Source organism: Indicator indicator, chromosome 16 (assembly GCF_027791375.1).
Source record: "Indicator indicator isolate 239-I01 chromosome 16, UM_Iind_1.1, whole genome shotgun sequence".
NCBI classification, from domain to species: domain Eukaryota; kingdom Metazoa; phylum Chordata; class Aves; order Piciformes; family Indicatoridae; genus Indicator; species Indicator indicator.
The window spans coordinates 9,629,908-9,645,069 of NC_072025.1; the positions used below are offsets into that span (position 1 = coordinate 9,629,908).

At 35.4% G+C, this 15,162-nt stretch overlaps 1 protein-coding gene across 1 annotated transcript in view; it reads left to right on the top strand.

The window, feature by feature from the left end:
• The window catches only part of WDR72 (WD repeat domain 72), a 96,542-nt gene that overhangs the window by 47,058 nt on the left and 34,322 nt on the right, over nt 1-15,162 (top strand). The window contains exons 15-17 of the mRNA XM_054388007.1: nt 1,539-1,630; nt 3,064-3,146; nt 9,097-9,208. Coding sequence (XP_054243982.1) covers nt 1,539-1,630; nt 3,064-3,146; nt 9,097-9,208 — 287 coding nt within the window. The remainder of the gene's footprint in view (nt 1-1,538; nt 1,631-3,063; nt 3,147-9,096; nt 9,209-15,162) is intronic.

Here is a 15,162-nt window from a genome sequence, read left to right on the forward strand (position 1 = left end):
TTCTCAAGAGGTATGACTGATCTCACAGGACAAATACAATTACTTTTACTGCTAGTCACATTGCCGTCTGGTCCACCTTCAACACAGGCTCTTATGTGAAAGGTTATTCCCAGGATTCCAGCTTGAACATTAATTCCATGCAAGAAAGCACTCTGTGCTTGCATTTTATCTTGTGCTACACTGTTGGAAAGACAGTCTGTAATCTAAGTTAGTCATCATACTACAATCAAACACTGTTCCCAGGCATAAGCGTTCTGGATTTGGGACACATCTCCCATAAAAATCTTACATACTGCAGTTGTTGCAAGAAAAAAATAATGGGTTTTTTTGGTGAAAACTCTACTATATGGTTTAGTTTTCCCCAGGAAATGTAAAGCCATAAAAGCTAGTATCCCTTGTAGAAATAGCTGAATTTTGGTACAAAAGAAAGGAAAGAAAATGCCAGGAATTCTGGTTGCAGAAAAGTTACAAATTTTATTCAAAACCTCTGAAATGCTTTATTTGGGATTTTGATGTGGTTTAGTTTGGAAACGTCTTGGTATACCTCTTTATAGTGGTCTTGTAGCTAAGTCTCAGTTAGTTGCCAGTTGTGGTGCTCTAATGTGATCTGTTGCCTCCAGTGACCTCATCTGGAATGTGTCAGATTATAAAAGTGGGATGGGATCAGGAATAAGCCAGTAAGAAAGGGTCTTCAAAGAACTTGTTTGTTCCTGCCTTTTGTGATTTATATCTGCAACTTAAAGCTCTGAAGCTGAAATCTTCAGGAGCTGCTTAGTATTGCAGGGCTTTTAAAATGTGACTTAGTATTAAGTGTAGTAAATGTGGAAGGCAAAATACATTTTAAAATGATACCTAAATACAGTTTGTGCAGGGTCACTATGACAGTGTATTTAAAAGAAATATTTTTACAGTAGTGAAAGAGTTTGGAGAAATTTTTCAGTTCTTTCCTACTCATCTATACCTTTTGTTTCCAGGGGTCAGGGTGCTGGCTTAATTAGTGAGAAAGTACAGAAGAGCAGTAGACATACACACTAGTCTTCTGAATTGTAGCTATCTATTGAAATCCCAATGTACTACCATAATATTCTGAATTATTAACACTAAAAAAAAATTAAAAAAGGAAAACCTGTAAAATAAAGGTGCTAGGTTCCTTGAACTTTTTTGCTATGTAAGAGAAGAGAAAACAGTGTGAGTCCTTTGTGAAAATAGTATTTTTATTCAGTTCTTCACCTTTTTGGTGTTGGTGGTAGTGTTTTTTGTTTGTTTGGGGTTTGTTTTGCTGTTATTGCAACATGAAACTATAATAAGTTTTGAGCCAAATGTAAAGTTCCTACATACAGATGGCACTCTTCAGTATTCCTGTACCAAAAGAACTGTAGTGGCAAAAGAATGAAGGTGAGTTTTGAGGAGAAGTGAAATTGTTGTTGCTAGTCATTGATAGCAGAATTTCTACCTTTAAAAAAAAAAATCCCTACCTTAAGGTGTAAGGGTTTCACGCTTATGTTCAGGTTTTGTTTATTAGTTTAATATTCTTGTAGTCCACAGAAATCAGAATCCATATGTGACAAATGGCGGAATATAGAAGCAATAACACCTTCATTCCCCAATTTTTATGAAGAGTTACCAAGCAGTAAGTATATTGGAAAGTGGGAATATTAGCTTTCAAATGTTGGGGGGGAAGGGATGGGGAGGGGAGTTTGTGTTTGTTGGGTTTTGTTTTGTTTAGTGTGTTTTTTCCATGCTTTCTGTTGTTAAAATAAATCATTTAACTTCAAAAATTAAAAATACTTATGTTGTTTAGCTTTGAGGTCCAGTTTGCAAATAGAGAAACTTCTGTGAATATCACAAAAGCATGTAAACAAGATGTGGACTGTTAACTAATACTGGAATCAGGGATATTTTTTCAGTGATGGCATAACATTAGCCTGAGTTTCTGAAAGCAAAGATTCTAGCAATCTGAAAACCAGAAATGTAACAGTTTTCTCCTCCTTCTCCCATCTCCCTCATCACCATTACGTGCCTGCCCAATAGTATATACAGCCCTTCAAGCAAACTTGCCCTGGTAATACAACAGTCATCTTGATTGTTCAATAATGCCCTTAGACTTTTGGTTTAGGGTAGACTAAATAATCTCTTCACATCAATATCAATTGTTTGCCAATCTTGGTTTTGCAAGTCAGTTGTAACAGTGTGAGAGGTGAAATCCCCCTCCCACACCAACAATAACCAGGCTTAGCTCAGTCTGGAAGCAAATGACCATCACATCAGTCTAAGTTTTTCTTAACAGTATACAACTAACAAAAAAATATTTAAATGCATAAATATAGTTTTACTGAGTGACCTAAATCTTCTACAGTAATCTAACTCATATCCCATGTCTCCTAGTGCGTGTAACTGTTTGGATTTGAAAATCAAAGTCATGTCTGAGACTTGCAGGTCTCTCAGATGTTTCAGGAATGATTTGTTCTTCAGCATCAAGGATAGACTGGACAGCTGAATGGACAGTGTTAAATCTTAAGACTGCTGGACTTTGTGTACATTTACATGTGTGCAAAGAAGTGGGAACTAAACCAAATTAGAACAGGAGTCTTCAATGCCTTTTTGCATACCTGGACATGAAACAGAAGTATCATAACAGAGGACCAAGCTAGTTGAGAAGTGCTGTATTGGCTTTGCTATTCTTGATCAAAAAACACACTATGTTAAAGAAACACATATTCAAGACTTAGAATTTACTTAGTGAAATCGATAATTAAGTAGTGCAAATTAGAAAGTATTCTAGGTTTCTGTAGGAAATTGATGAAAGCATACTCTCTGGAATGTCAGAACTCTGTTTAAATAAAATTTTGAAAAGACTACTCTCATTTAGGATAAGAGTAAATGCTCGAAAATATACATGTATATATTGTCTGAACACTTTGTGCGTATTGCATCAGATGAAACCATTTGAAGAAATGACACTATCTTTTCAGGTTTGTTGCTGAAATGAAAAATTGTTAAATATCTTTCTATTTCTGTACTTCCGTCTGTATTGTCAGTTCATAAATTCTCTGTGTTTTTCAGGTAAAAGTAGCTATCATTCCTCGGACTTTGGGAGTGTTCCATTGCTGAAACTCATTTGTTGTTGGAGTGACCAATCTATAAAGGTAGAAAATAGCTTGAGTCGGTTGTTGTAATGTAATGTAATCCTTAAATACCATTGGCTGTAATGTAGTATTTGGAATATGCAGTGTAACATAATAGTAACCAATTTATCGTGAAATGATTACATAAATCATGCCATTCAGATCTGTGAAAAGCAGATTGTTGTTTCATTATGAAGTATGACACTCATGAAACTATTTTGCCTGAAAGTACATTGAAGTGTGGGAAAGTAACTCTCCTACTAATCTTTAATATAGGTGATCTTGTTTGTAGTATGTGCTTAAAAAATGAGATGTCTCTTTTCGAACTAACAGATATAACTTATGTTACAAATGCTATTTTATGGCCCATGAAAATAAAGGCCAAAATAAGGCCAGTGTCATATACCCATTTGGTATTACAGAAGAAACAGAAAACACTTTCCTGAAGGGATAAATAATTAATCTTAAGTCCTTAGTAATTAGAAGACTCTTCAAGTATTACTTGGAAAAGAAAGTTATGGGTTCCTAGGTCAGATGAAGATCATGCCTATTGTTAGTGAAGAATATGATGTCTTGAGAGATAAATTGGTGTTTCTTGAGAGTTGACAGGTAACTGTGAAATAGTCTGAACAGTGGAAGCCCAGGCCCATTTTTCATTTTGGAAATATGCATTTAAATAAAGTTGTCTGGTTGCTTGACTAAGTTAATATTTGGGAGGATGAAACTCCAGGCAATGTGCTATGACCACACAGAACTTTCACTCCAGAAAAGGGATAAAAGTGTTACAAGTTTATTATGTTGCTTTTAAAGTTGAGTGCAATTGTGCTGCATTCCAAGTATGAATAGTATTTTCCAGAGCTAAGGTGCTCAGGGCACTACAGAGGTAGTCTCCTGCTCTGTCAGACAGTGATGGTTTCTGCAAATACTCACCTTCAATTGAATTCAGCATTTTATCTTGAGCTTATCAGTTTTGTATTATATCCTCACTTTCTGCACATCTTCAATATTATTTCAGCATTCTTCTTCCCTCACAGACTGTTCCCTGTTTGTTTTTTACTTTTTTGAGTCCTTTGATTTAAAAAAAAAAATCAAATACAGACTTCAGTTTCAATAGCTGCAGTTGTCATGTGAACTCTACTTAGTCTCTTGCTGATCAGTCATTGAAATTCGTTATAGATTACAGCTGTATAGCTGTGAAACTTGGATTTGTAGCATAGCTGATTGTGTGAGATCTATGTATCTATATTTTCCAGTGAATTTACTGGCTGATCAGTTTATGCAATGATGGTCTTATTTACTACAGGAGGTTAGTGTTCAGGAAGTTGGCATGGAATAGCTGATTCACACTTCAAGTCTGCAATAATAGGTATGGATGTTCAGCAGCTAGTCAGATATACAAAATTACAGATTTCGTTGGTAGCAGGATGGCTTTTTAAAACCTTTTTTTAAATACAGACACAGATTTGTAGCGAACTTCCTAATCTTGAGTAGCCTTGATTAAGCACTCATGTACATTCACCCAAAACAGCATGGCTTTTAAACTTTTAAAGTTACATACCAACTCTAAGACATGACCCAAAGGACTTGCCATTTATTGATTCCTCATCTCCTTACAGTACTGTAACAAATTCTATGCAAACAAGGAGACAGAAGAAAACTGCTGCAAATGATTGATCAGGAGTCTACTGACTTGTTGAAGGGTCGAGTGAGGTCTTTTTCTGCCTCACATTTTAACAATGCATATATTTTTTTTAAAATTTCTCTAGGGTTTTTTTCCCCCAGATCATTTGAAATGAAAGGTCATCTTCATGTGTTCATATTCTTTCAGTTAAAATAGAGCTGCTTGTTGTCCTTCTCACATTCTGTGGGAGGAAACCGTGGTTGTATGTCTGCCCTTAATTTTCCTTACTCTGTATTTAAAATAGCCTGTTCTATAGGTATTTTTTGTTTTGTTTTGGGTTTGTGCTTTTGTTTTGTTTTAGAATAGTACTATATTATTGCAGCTTTATGGAACTTTTTTGGCTGAAAGGGTGAACATTTAAATAAAACTTCAAGTTAACAGAATAATCAAACTGTGGTGCAATCAGTATGTTTTGCTGGTTGTAGAATCTAGCATATATTAGCGTTTTTTCCCACTGAAAGGATTTCTCTGATAGTTATTTCTTTGCTCTTGCTAGCTCCTTAGTCTTCAAATGATAGATGATGAAATGTCTTCTACTTATATCTTTATTCAGGCATTTCAAGATGAAGAATGCAATAGGAAATAATTTACTTTCCTTTTTCCTTGCTCTAAGATCCTTTTAAATCTCACTGAGTGAAGGTAGTTCTTGTTAGGCTGACTTTCCTGAAGTCCTTTGTCTCCTCTAAAAATGGTTATAGACCAGGTAAGCTTCCTCTACAATATGTCTTATTCCCTGAGCTGGACAGCCATTTGTAAAACAGAATAAATTACTCTGTCTCTTTGGCTGCCCTCTCAGAAATTCAATATTAAACATGGCAGTGAGTTCTGCATTAAACTTTAATGGTCAGTAGTTCCAGTATCAAAATGCTAAATGTACAGTCTTCCTATCTATGGTCAAAGATTTCAGCTACATGACAGTGTGTGGGTGATCTGTCATACTCACAGGGTGCACCCCAGTCTATGGGGCTGCAGCAGTTTGCCGTTCTGTTACATGGCTGTACTGGGGCTCTGCAGTGTGACACACCTGCATAGAAATAACCACGCTGTATCGGATTTAGTGCTAATGCATTCAGGATCAGTAGGAGTCGTATATCTCTTCCTACTTGTTCTGAGTTACCAGGACATGAGTCACCTCCAACCTTGAAATGGTCCTGTTGTATGGTCCCAAGTAATAAGACCTTTTCAGAATTTGGATGTATTAATTCAGGAACATCATCAGAAATATAGTTTATACTGCTTCAGCATACAACATCCTGACATACAAATTTGTATCCTCTTATCTGCTGCCTATTTGGCAAAATCTCCCCTTAGGAAAACTGTTGATGTCCTATTTAGACCTCTAACATAGTCATCTGCATGAGGAATGCAGTTGCTTTAGCCTCCCTCCTTCAGCAACAGAAAAAGACACTGTGAAAGGAGAGCTGAGATTTTTAAGAGGGATGAATTGTCTCGGGACTTTCTCATCTATTTCTATTGATTTGTGCAGTGCACCTGTATTTTTTCACTTCAGTTACTTCATTTCCATTAATATCTAAAATAAGTTGTGATGAATGTGAGAGATCCTACACAGGACTTTGCTTTTAAAGAATAAACCACTTCACGTTAAGGTTACTGCAGAGAGTAGTACTGGTAAGCTAGTACCCTCTTTACTGATAGCAAAGTTTACAGTAATTTTTCTAATAAGCTTTGAATGTAGTTGTTGTTTTACAGCATTTGACTCTACCTGAAGGCAACTAATTTCAGTATGCCTAGACAACTGTCCTGACAGTTACTATCCAGAATTAGAGGAAAGCAGACTGGATAATACAAGTTGATGTTTTAATTTGTGTGTTTTTGCTCGCCGATGTTTCTGTGTTATGAAGGCATCTAGGAGGCAGTTTCTGCAAGGCTCAGCCCTGTAGAGGTTATGGCCTGAGCAGTAACCAGGAGTGATGTCTATTGACTTCTCTCCTTAGACCCACTTGTTATAAAGAGAATAGTAATCCTGGGAAGTAATTGATGAAGTGTAGAAAGGAAAGCCAGTGTAGGTTAGTATAGATGTAACAGCTTGCCTCAACTTTTGTTCACTTGTCTTTTTGAATTGTTCTCTAGTATCAGTGAGATTGCTGCTGCAGAGTCAAACAATTACCTTTCACACAGTTGGACATATGCTATTTATACTTTCGTAGGCATAGAAGCAGCTTAATTTCTGTCATATTTCCCAATCCCAACTACAAAGCAGCTAGTATTTACAAGTGCATACAATTATGAGGAAAAAAAAAATGAACACATACATTAGTAGCCGACAAGATAGCCAATGCACATATAATATGGAGGGACACAAAAGAGAAAGTGGGAACTAAATCATCAGAGAAAATAAAAGATTCTCACATAGATTTATTTTAGGTTAGAAACAGGCAAATCTTCTGGAGATCTTTAAAACTGGTGATAATGATAGATGAAGTATATTAATTCTTCAGGAAGATATACAGTGAGAGGACAACGAGGCACATGAAACCACACTGAGCACTGTGGAAAATGGAAATTCAACAGTGTCATAGACAGGTAGCACACAGAGATGTATAAGTGCATATACAAATATATGTTGTGTCAAGTTTTGTTTCATTTTAAGATGTTAGAGGAGATTACACATTACAAATGCTGCCTGGTTGGCATGCACAACGCTGGTACAATGAAAATGATCAGACTTGTGACAGACTCTTAGCAGATCAGAGCACTATGAAAACCACCATGTGTGCAATTCTTTTCTGCACTTTTGTAAGATTTTTTTTTTTGTCACAAATTTTCCCAGGACAGTGACAACATATCTGTGTTTGTTTCTTTCTTAATTATTGTAGATATATTGTAGGAGTCTGCTGTGAAGTCAGGATCTGTAATCCCCAAAGCTCAGGGTTGTATGGATGTGAGGAATTGGAAACTGCTTTTGGTTTGCCCTGTAAAATAAAGTGCTATTATAACGAGATAAAGATCTGTGCTATGTTAAAGCACATAGGGCTGGGTTCACTTGCTGTGAACTTCCACACTGTGAACCTGACTATGGTATACTTGTCTACAATAAAGGATTTTGTCACAAAGGACACCTACAGCCTTTGTTCTGCTTAATGATTTGAATTTACAAGGGCAGATAGAAATGTGATTGAGGACAGCGTACGAATTCACTGTACTTGATTAGTGAGATGAAATTGTCTCTCTTCCAGGCAGTTTGAGGAAGCCTGCATATCAACTTCAATTCGTATTAAACCAGCATAATGTTAATAGATTATTTATATTATAAATGTAATAGAAACATAAAATGTTTAGGAACATTTAACTTAAAATTTTCATTCAATTAAAATTCATATTTCAGTTGGGGTGGAGTGCATTGTCCTGGAAAAATTCTTGTATTTGAGAATGAATGCCTTCCTGAGGGGGGAAATGGTATTTATTTTCTGAAAGCAATACCAATTGAAGAGAAGGTGTGCATGCTGCCATTCTGCACCATGCTGAAATATAGACTGAGTAAGGGTTGGGGTCTGTTGTGTAAGGTCTTTGTTTGCTTTATTAATGTCTTAGGTCTCTAGACTTCCTCAGTTCTCATGGAGGCTCTTTGCTAGAGCAAAGAGAAGGAAACAACTCTGTCACACAGACTCCACGCTGCATTGTCTTAACAGCCATGTATGGTGCATTGGTGCAAGTGCCATTTATAGGGTGTTCATAGTTCTAGCAGATGCTCCTTTTCAGTAAGAGAATTTTGAGGAACAGTATTTCTCTGTTACACAAAAAATACAGTATTATTACATTTGAGTTGCAGGAGAAGATAATCACCACCAATATCAAAACATTCTTTAAGCTTTTCACAGAGAGACTAGACATCAAAAATTCTAAAGTCAAAATACAAGGTCCTTATTCAGTCTCTGAAGCATTTTTGCACGTCATAGAAAAAAATTAAGGTATTTCTTATTTGTCATTATCACCATGTAGTTTACTAATGTGTATTATTGTGACACCTTGAAATCAAGCAGGCAGTAGACAAATGATTCAAGTTTTGAGATTAAAGAAAAAATGTGTAATTAGTGGGGAGCTGTTAAGATTGACAGCTTGCACAATTTTATTGCTATCCAGTTAACATTTTTTTCTCAATATGGATGTAGAGACATGATTAGCAACATCTGAAATATATCAGGGTTGACTTTCTAATGACATTCAATGGGACAGTCTTAAACTTTTGGAGTAGTTATTTAAAGTTGTCAAATGCTTAGATAAATAATTGAAGTACTGATACCACCCAATAATGATTTGCATTTATGACAGATTAGTGAGGCAATGCAAGCAGTGCTGTTGGCAGAAGTTCAAAGGACTATGAATACCTTGAGAAAGACAGCAATCTACAGAGAGCCATTGGCCATAGTGGAGAATGGAAATGGTAAGTTGCAGCTGCTGCCAAAGACTGAGGAGAGGGGGTTGCAATACATTAAACATTTTTCTTTGCCATATAGGTGGAAAATTTATTGGTATATTCTTTTAAAAGAACTTTCTCTAGTACTTAGAACAAGTTAGGAGTATGAGTTCACTATACATTATTTCTGTGTAAGACAAGCCAAATGGCCTATTGCTGACCTTATCAGGCTGAGTTTCCTCATATGGTTGTCAAGGAGTTAAAGGACTTCAACACTCTCTCATCGTTTTTGAATGTTAAAGAAGAAAAGAAAGCATTTATTTGATTATATAATAGTTCTGGTATTATAAATGCATTTGCAAATATAGGAAACAGTGTGCTTGAAATAGAATCAGTAAATCATATTGAAAAGAAGTGTTAGAAAATTATCTTTTCAATGACATCGGAACTTTAGCAGCAATAAAAATTGCTTAAATCTTCTAACTTCATAAAGTGAAAGAGAATATTTTTATTTTTCTTGTGGAAATAACCTTCCTGCAAGAGATATCAAATGTGTTTTGCAGTTAGATCTTTGCAGCTTTACAGTGGGGCTAATGTTTATGGTAAAAAAGATTGAACCTAAATTTATGTTATGAAGTTATACTTTTTTTTTATTATTTTTTCAGCCCATTAGCTGAGTCTTAAAATTAAGTGACCTAAATTTTAGATCCAATCTTATTAGTGAGCCTTCTCTTGGGAAACTAATTTATAATCTTATTGAGTGTGTGTGTCTGTCATGAAAATTTGTTACTGATGTGCGTGTTCCAGGATACTAAAAATGATCAGTGATACTTGCTTCAGGCCATGAAGCAAAATGGTATTTCTATAATTTGGACTGTTGAAATATAGTGAAATGCAAGCCACTTTGAATAATTGCCATATATAAGTTTATGCTTTGCTTACACTGAAGATTGCTTTGAATCATTTATTTGTGTGTGGTTTGGAACGAGATGCATTGTAACTAAAATATCTCCAGCTGTAAAGTTCAATGTGGATTTGATTTCAGATTTCCTGAATTTTCAAGGTGTATTTCAGTGTGGTGTGTTTAAATGGGTCACAACAATAATGAGACATAACTGGAACTTGCGGATGAGGGTATCTGCCAACTCCAGATCCATGTAGGTCTTCAGGTTTGTTTCAAAACCTTCTATAGCAGAATGTTATGTAGTGTACTAGAATGATGACTGGAGTCTACTAGTCAATTGTTACTCAATTCTAAGTATTAAGGCTCACACAAGTTGTGAATTCAAGGGGTTTATGTGAGCTTTCCTGTCTGTGAAGGGAGAATTTGGTTGTTTGTATGTCTAGGAAAAGGTTTTTGCTGTCACTTTGTTATTAACCTTATTATTTAAAAGCTATTCAACAAACAACTAAAAATTGCTTTCTTAGAATGAGCACAGCACTCATAGGCATTTGGCTTTTTTTGGACACTCATATGGCTATGACTTTTTTTTTTTCTCTCTCTCCATACCTCATGACCTGAACTACATAAATATATCCTGGAAATCAGAGTGGATTTTGAAGTATCATTGTTCAGCCATTTAAAGTATTTGGGAATATACTAAAAACATACAGGAAGATTAAGAAAGAGATGTTGTGTTATGAGTATATAACATTAGCTTTCTTTTGTTCTCATTTCCTTTCATGGTTTAGCTTGTTGCATTATGTAGCACAGATATACTTGGTTTGGTTTGTATTTTCATCTAATAGATGCTGCTGAAATTTTCTAGATTATTCAGAAATTGATAGAAATCACAAAAAGTATTTGTTATGTTTAAAGAGTCAAACCATTTGTGGCATGTAGCGATAAGCAGAAGTTATTAAGAACCCATTCAGGAGTAAGTCCACAAGCAGTGTAGTTACTAAGACAAGTAATTATATCTGGTTCAAGTTGTACATCTGATATATATGTAAGCTTATCTTATTCAATACTCTATGCATTGTGCAGTAGCTGTTATCCAGATAAAGGTTAAATATTGTTTCAGGTTTTTAACTAATAATTCAAGGCTGGGATCATGCACTCTGACCCAAAGTATCTGATTCTTAGCTGCCATCATCATTGTATTGTATTGCATTTTTGCTTAATTTGAATTAATAGATTTGATCTGGAGATGCTTAACCTTATTTAAGTCTGCAAATTTCCACTCAAGTGGAACTTCCGTTAGAAGTTTCCTTTAAAAAGACAAATAAAACATTCATCATTTGACCTTCAGTTTTTATTATCTTTAAAGTTTATAGTATACTATATAGAGCCTCCTTACTCGTTATGAGGCACCTGCAGGGTTAACTTCGTGGTTAAGGGTGATAGCATTTAGGCAACATTTTCACTTGCTGAATAATTTAAAGTGCTGTACTTTAGCGTTAGCTTTCCTACAGACAGAATTATTTGTCAATTGAAAAACAAAATGGGAAAAAAATGGAAATCCCAAACTGCAATGTATTTTTCTAGAAACAAAAGATAGGGAATTAAAAGAGCTGTTCATGTAGAGCATGCCAGAGAAAGAGTTAAGTGTGCTCTGTCCTAGGACATCCTCCTATTGTTGCTAAAAAGAGATATAAATGCAAACACTTGCAATTTCTTTGTTAACGTTGGAGATAATCATTCTGGACCTTTTCCAAACATACCAATGGCAATTTTAGCATTGATTTTTGCAAGCTTTGTTTCGGTTCTTTGAAGTAGCTAAGGTTTTCCCTAATTTTTTTGATATCATAATTCTGAAAAAGGACATTGCACTTTATCCCTTCTGGCCTTTTTCCTAAACACTGGCAATCTCAGGTTAGCAGCACCATTTAACAGTTTGTCAGTGTGGTACTGTTTTCCACTGCCATCTGAGTCAGAGGCAGTGATTTTTAAATCTTAAGAATCTGTTTGTCCACTTTCATTTGTGTAAACTAAGAGGAACTAAATTGGCTGGCATTCTTCATGTTTCATTTGTAATATTTGATCTTCTTGCATATATACCTAGTCCATACTCAGCCATGTGCAGAACTTCTTTGACTGGAGGAGAAATGCTATTGTTCTTAAGGAACAACCCAGTGATTGGCTAAAAAAAAAATTGGACAGTCCCCCCTGTAGTTAATTTGAACCCGTATCTTCTGCAAAATTCATTGCCTACCCTCAAGGCACTCTGCTGTGAGTCATCTACAGAAATTTTTTCACTAAAATCTTGAAATACTTACCAAGATAGGAATTAGAAATGAGATTCTCTCACCTCCAGTTGTGTTACATACACAACTGTGATCTCCTTTTAGCTACTGTACTAAAACAGTGTCCTGTGTGCCACCCTTGGATGCCCATTTCTTCTAATGTTTAGGGAGCCAAAGCTATCTTACGTGAAACAGCATTACGGCACACAACTTATTCTGAAATTTTGTGCCTTGGTAGTTTTAAAATGTGAAGAACTGCATTTATTTACCTTTTAAGAAAATTGTGAGGATAAGGCTGTTTAACGCCTTTGTGCTCAGATATTAAACTGGGGAACTGCTATATGTGATATTTCAGGAATGCAAAAAACTGGAAAAGTGAAAGGAAAGCAGAAAGTGTAGAGGCTTTATTTCAAAATACAAAATATTATTTTAACTGCCCTTCTTATTTGTGAAAAATCTAAATGTAAAAAAACATACCACTAAGACAAGTTTGCAATAAATTCAGATTTGCACTTAAAAATTCTGTATTTAAGAAACTGGTAATAACTCAAGCTTTTAAGTACATTTCAAAGCTATTAGCTATAACCTCATCTTTTGTATGTGGTTTTGGAGCTCTTTAAACTATTCAATTAAATAGATTGGTTCTTTCACCAAAAAAAAAAAAACTTCTGCTGATAAACACCAGCGTGAAATTAATGGTGGCAATTGAATTCCATAGGTTAGTGTAAAGAATTGGCAGAGACTTATCTGGAATATAACAATGTTTTGTTAAAATGAGGAATCCATTCAGTAATGGTAAATCAATGAAAGGCGGGATATAACAGCTTCTGTTCACTAGGAAAGTGTAGTGACCTGCAACAGAGGGTTTCAAACAGTTCTATTGTCTGGGTTTCAGAAATCTGTCCTGTTGCAGTAACTTTTTCATGTCTCCTCTTAGGAAGTCATTTTGTGACTGTGTCTTTCTGTATAGCAAATGAATCTTGCCTGCCTGCAAAGCCTTAAGCTTTTGTCAAGGAAGTGATAAGGAGAAGGGATGTTCTGGCTCATAATGTCATCTTGCTACAACCTATCACTTTTCATATTCTGAGTCTGTGTAAATAAGAAAAAACTTCCAAAGACAGCTGTGACTCAGCATTGATAGTGCAAATATTATGCACAAGATTTCAATGAAAACTTATCCTTGGTTGCATGATTCCTGGGGAAATAACTTTTAGGGGTTGATGCAGCAAATGCACTCATGCGCTAATTTACTGTAAGCAGGATGTCACCTGTGTTGTTTGTGTTCTGGTGAAAAACTACATGCCCATAAAACTTGAACATCTAAGTTGTTCAGGTTTAACATTTTGCATTCAGGTAAACATACATCTGTCCTCATAACCTTAAATTTCTTCTACTGTGTTAGATCCAAATTTGGATTTGGGCTTGTGATGTACGTACCATATTCAGTCTTTGAAACTGCTTGCTTTGCTGAGTTCCATATCCAACACAGAGTAATCAAGCAAAATCGGGGAAAAAAGGAGCAGATGACATTTTTGGGGGGATAGTAGAAATCCACATAACCAGAAAATGAAAGTTATCAGTGCAGCTCTTGGGAAATCTCTTGTGGATTGACTTCTTGTATAAGCAGGGATTAAGTCAGTGAGGGGAGGAGGAGAAACTTATGGAAGGGTTTCTGATGAACAGAAGAAAGAAAAGGCTAAACAAAAGAGGAGAATGGGATATAAAGGAATGGTAGGTAAAAAGTCTAGGAAAATAGAGATGAAAAAAAATTACCATAGAAACATAACAATGTGAATGTGTAAAAAAAGGTTACCATTTTCCCAGTGGAAATCACAATCAGGAAACTAGTTGCTGAATGAAAAATTCAACAGAATTTAATACTATATGTAGTATGGTAAAGATTATTGAGAGTAGTTGCAAGAAGGAAATGAGGAAGTTTTGACACAGCGTGAGTGGTTTTGGGTTGAAAGAAGAAAGAAATGAAGAAAATAATCCCTGTATTCCAGCAGCCTGAGTTTTGTCTTTTTGGTTTTGTTTTGGATTTTTTGTCTCTTTGGTTGGTTTGGTTTCTTTGTTTTTGTTGTGGTTTTTTTAGCACAGTGAAATCACATGAAAGAAAAAGAGGTAATTCTGCTGTCAGGGAAAAAACAACAACAACAAAAAACCTCAAAGACAATAGGAAGCACCTTTCCTTGTGACAGATACCCTAAAGGAAATAAAGTCAAGGGTTTGTCTTTGTAACCTATTTGTTAAACTGAGTTTCACCTTTTTTTTTTTTTTTTGTAAAGCAAATATTTGACAAAAACCTAAGGTGATGTACCCTATGCAGGCTTTTTCAAGATTGTATCACTTCAAATGAACCAGTAGTGCTTCCTACTGAATTCTCAGAGTAGTTCAGTTTTTCAAGGGTATTGAGATTGAGTATCCTTAATTTGGCCTATGAAGATCCAGGCCTTAAATTTCCGCCGGCCAAGAAGTAAGTGCAACAGGACTAATAGGCTGCTCTTAGTAATGATGAAATTAAATTTGTATGAACCTATCTAAATTCTTTTCAAGAACAACATTTCTGCATTATGCCAAAATAATGTTTGCAAAATGTAGTGTATCTGGTTAGGTCAAAGTAGAGTCCTGATCATTTAAGTTGAAATCTGAATCAGACAGCTGTTGTCATGAGGTAATCAGAAGCTTTGGTAGAGGTGAAAATACTGATCTGAAGAAATCTTTACACTTCAGGAATTCTTTTCATACATAGATCCTACAAAATGTATGGACTGAAATGTCCTTCTGAGCCTCAC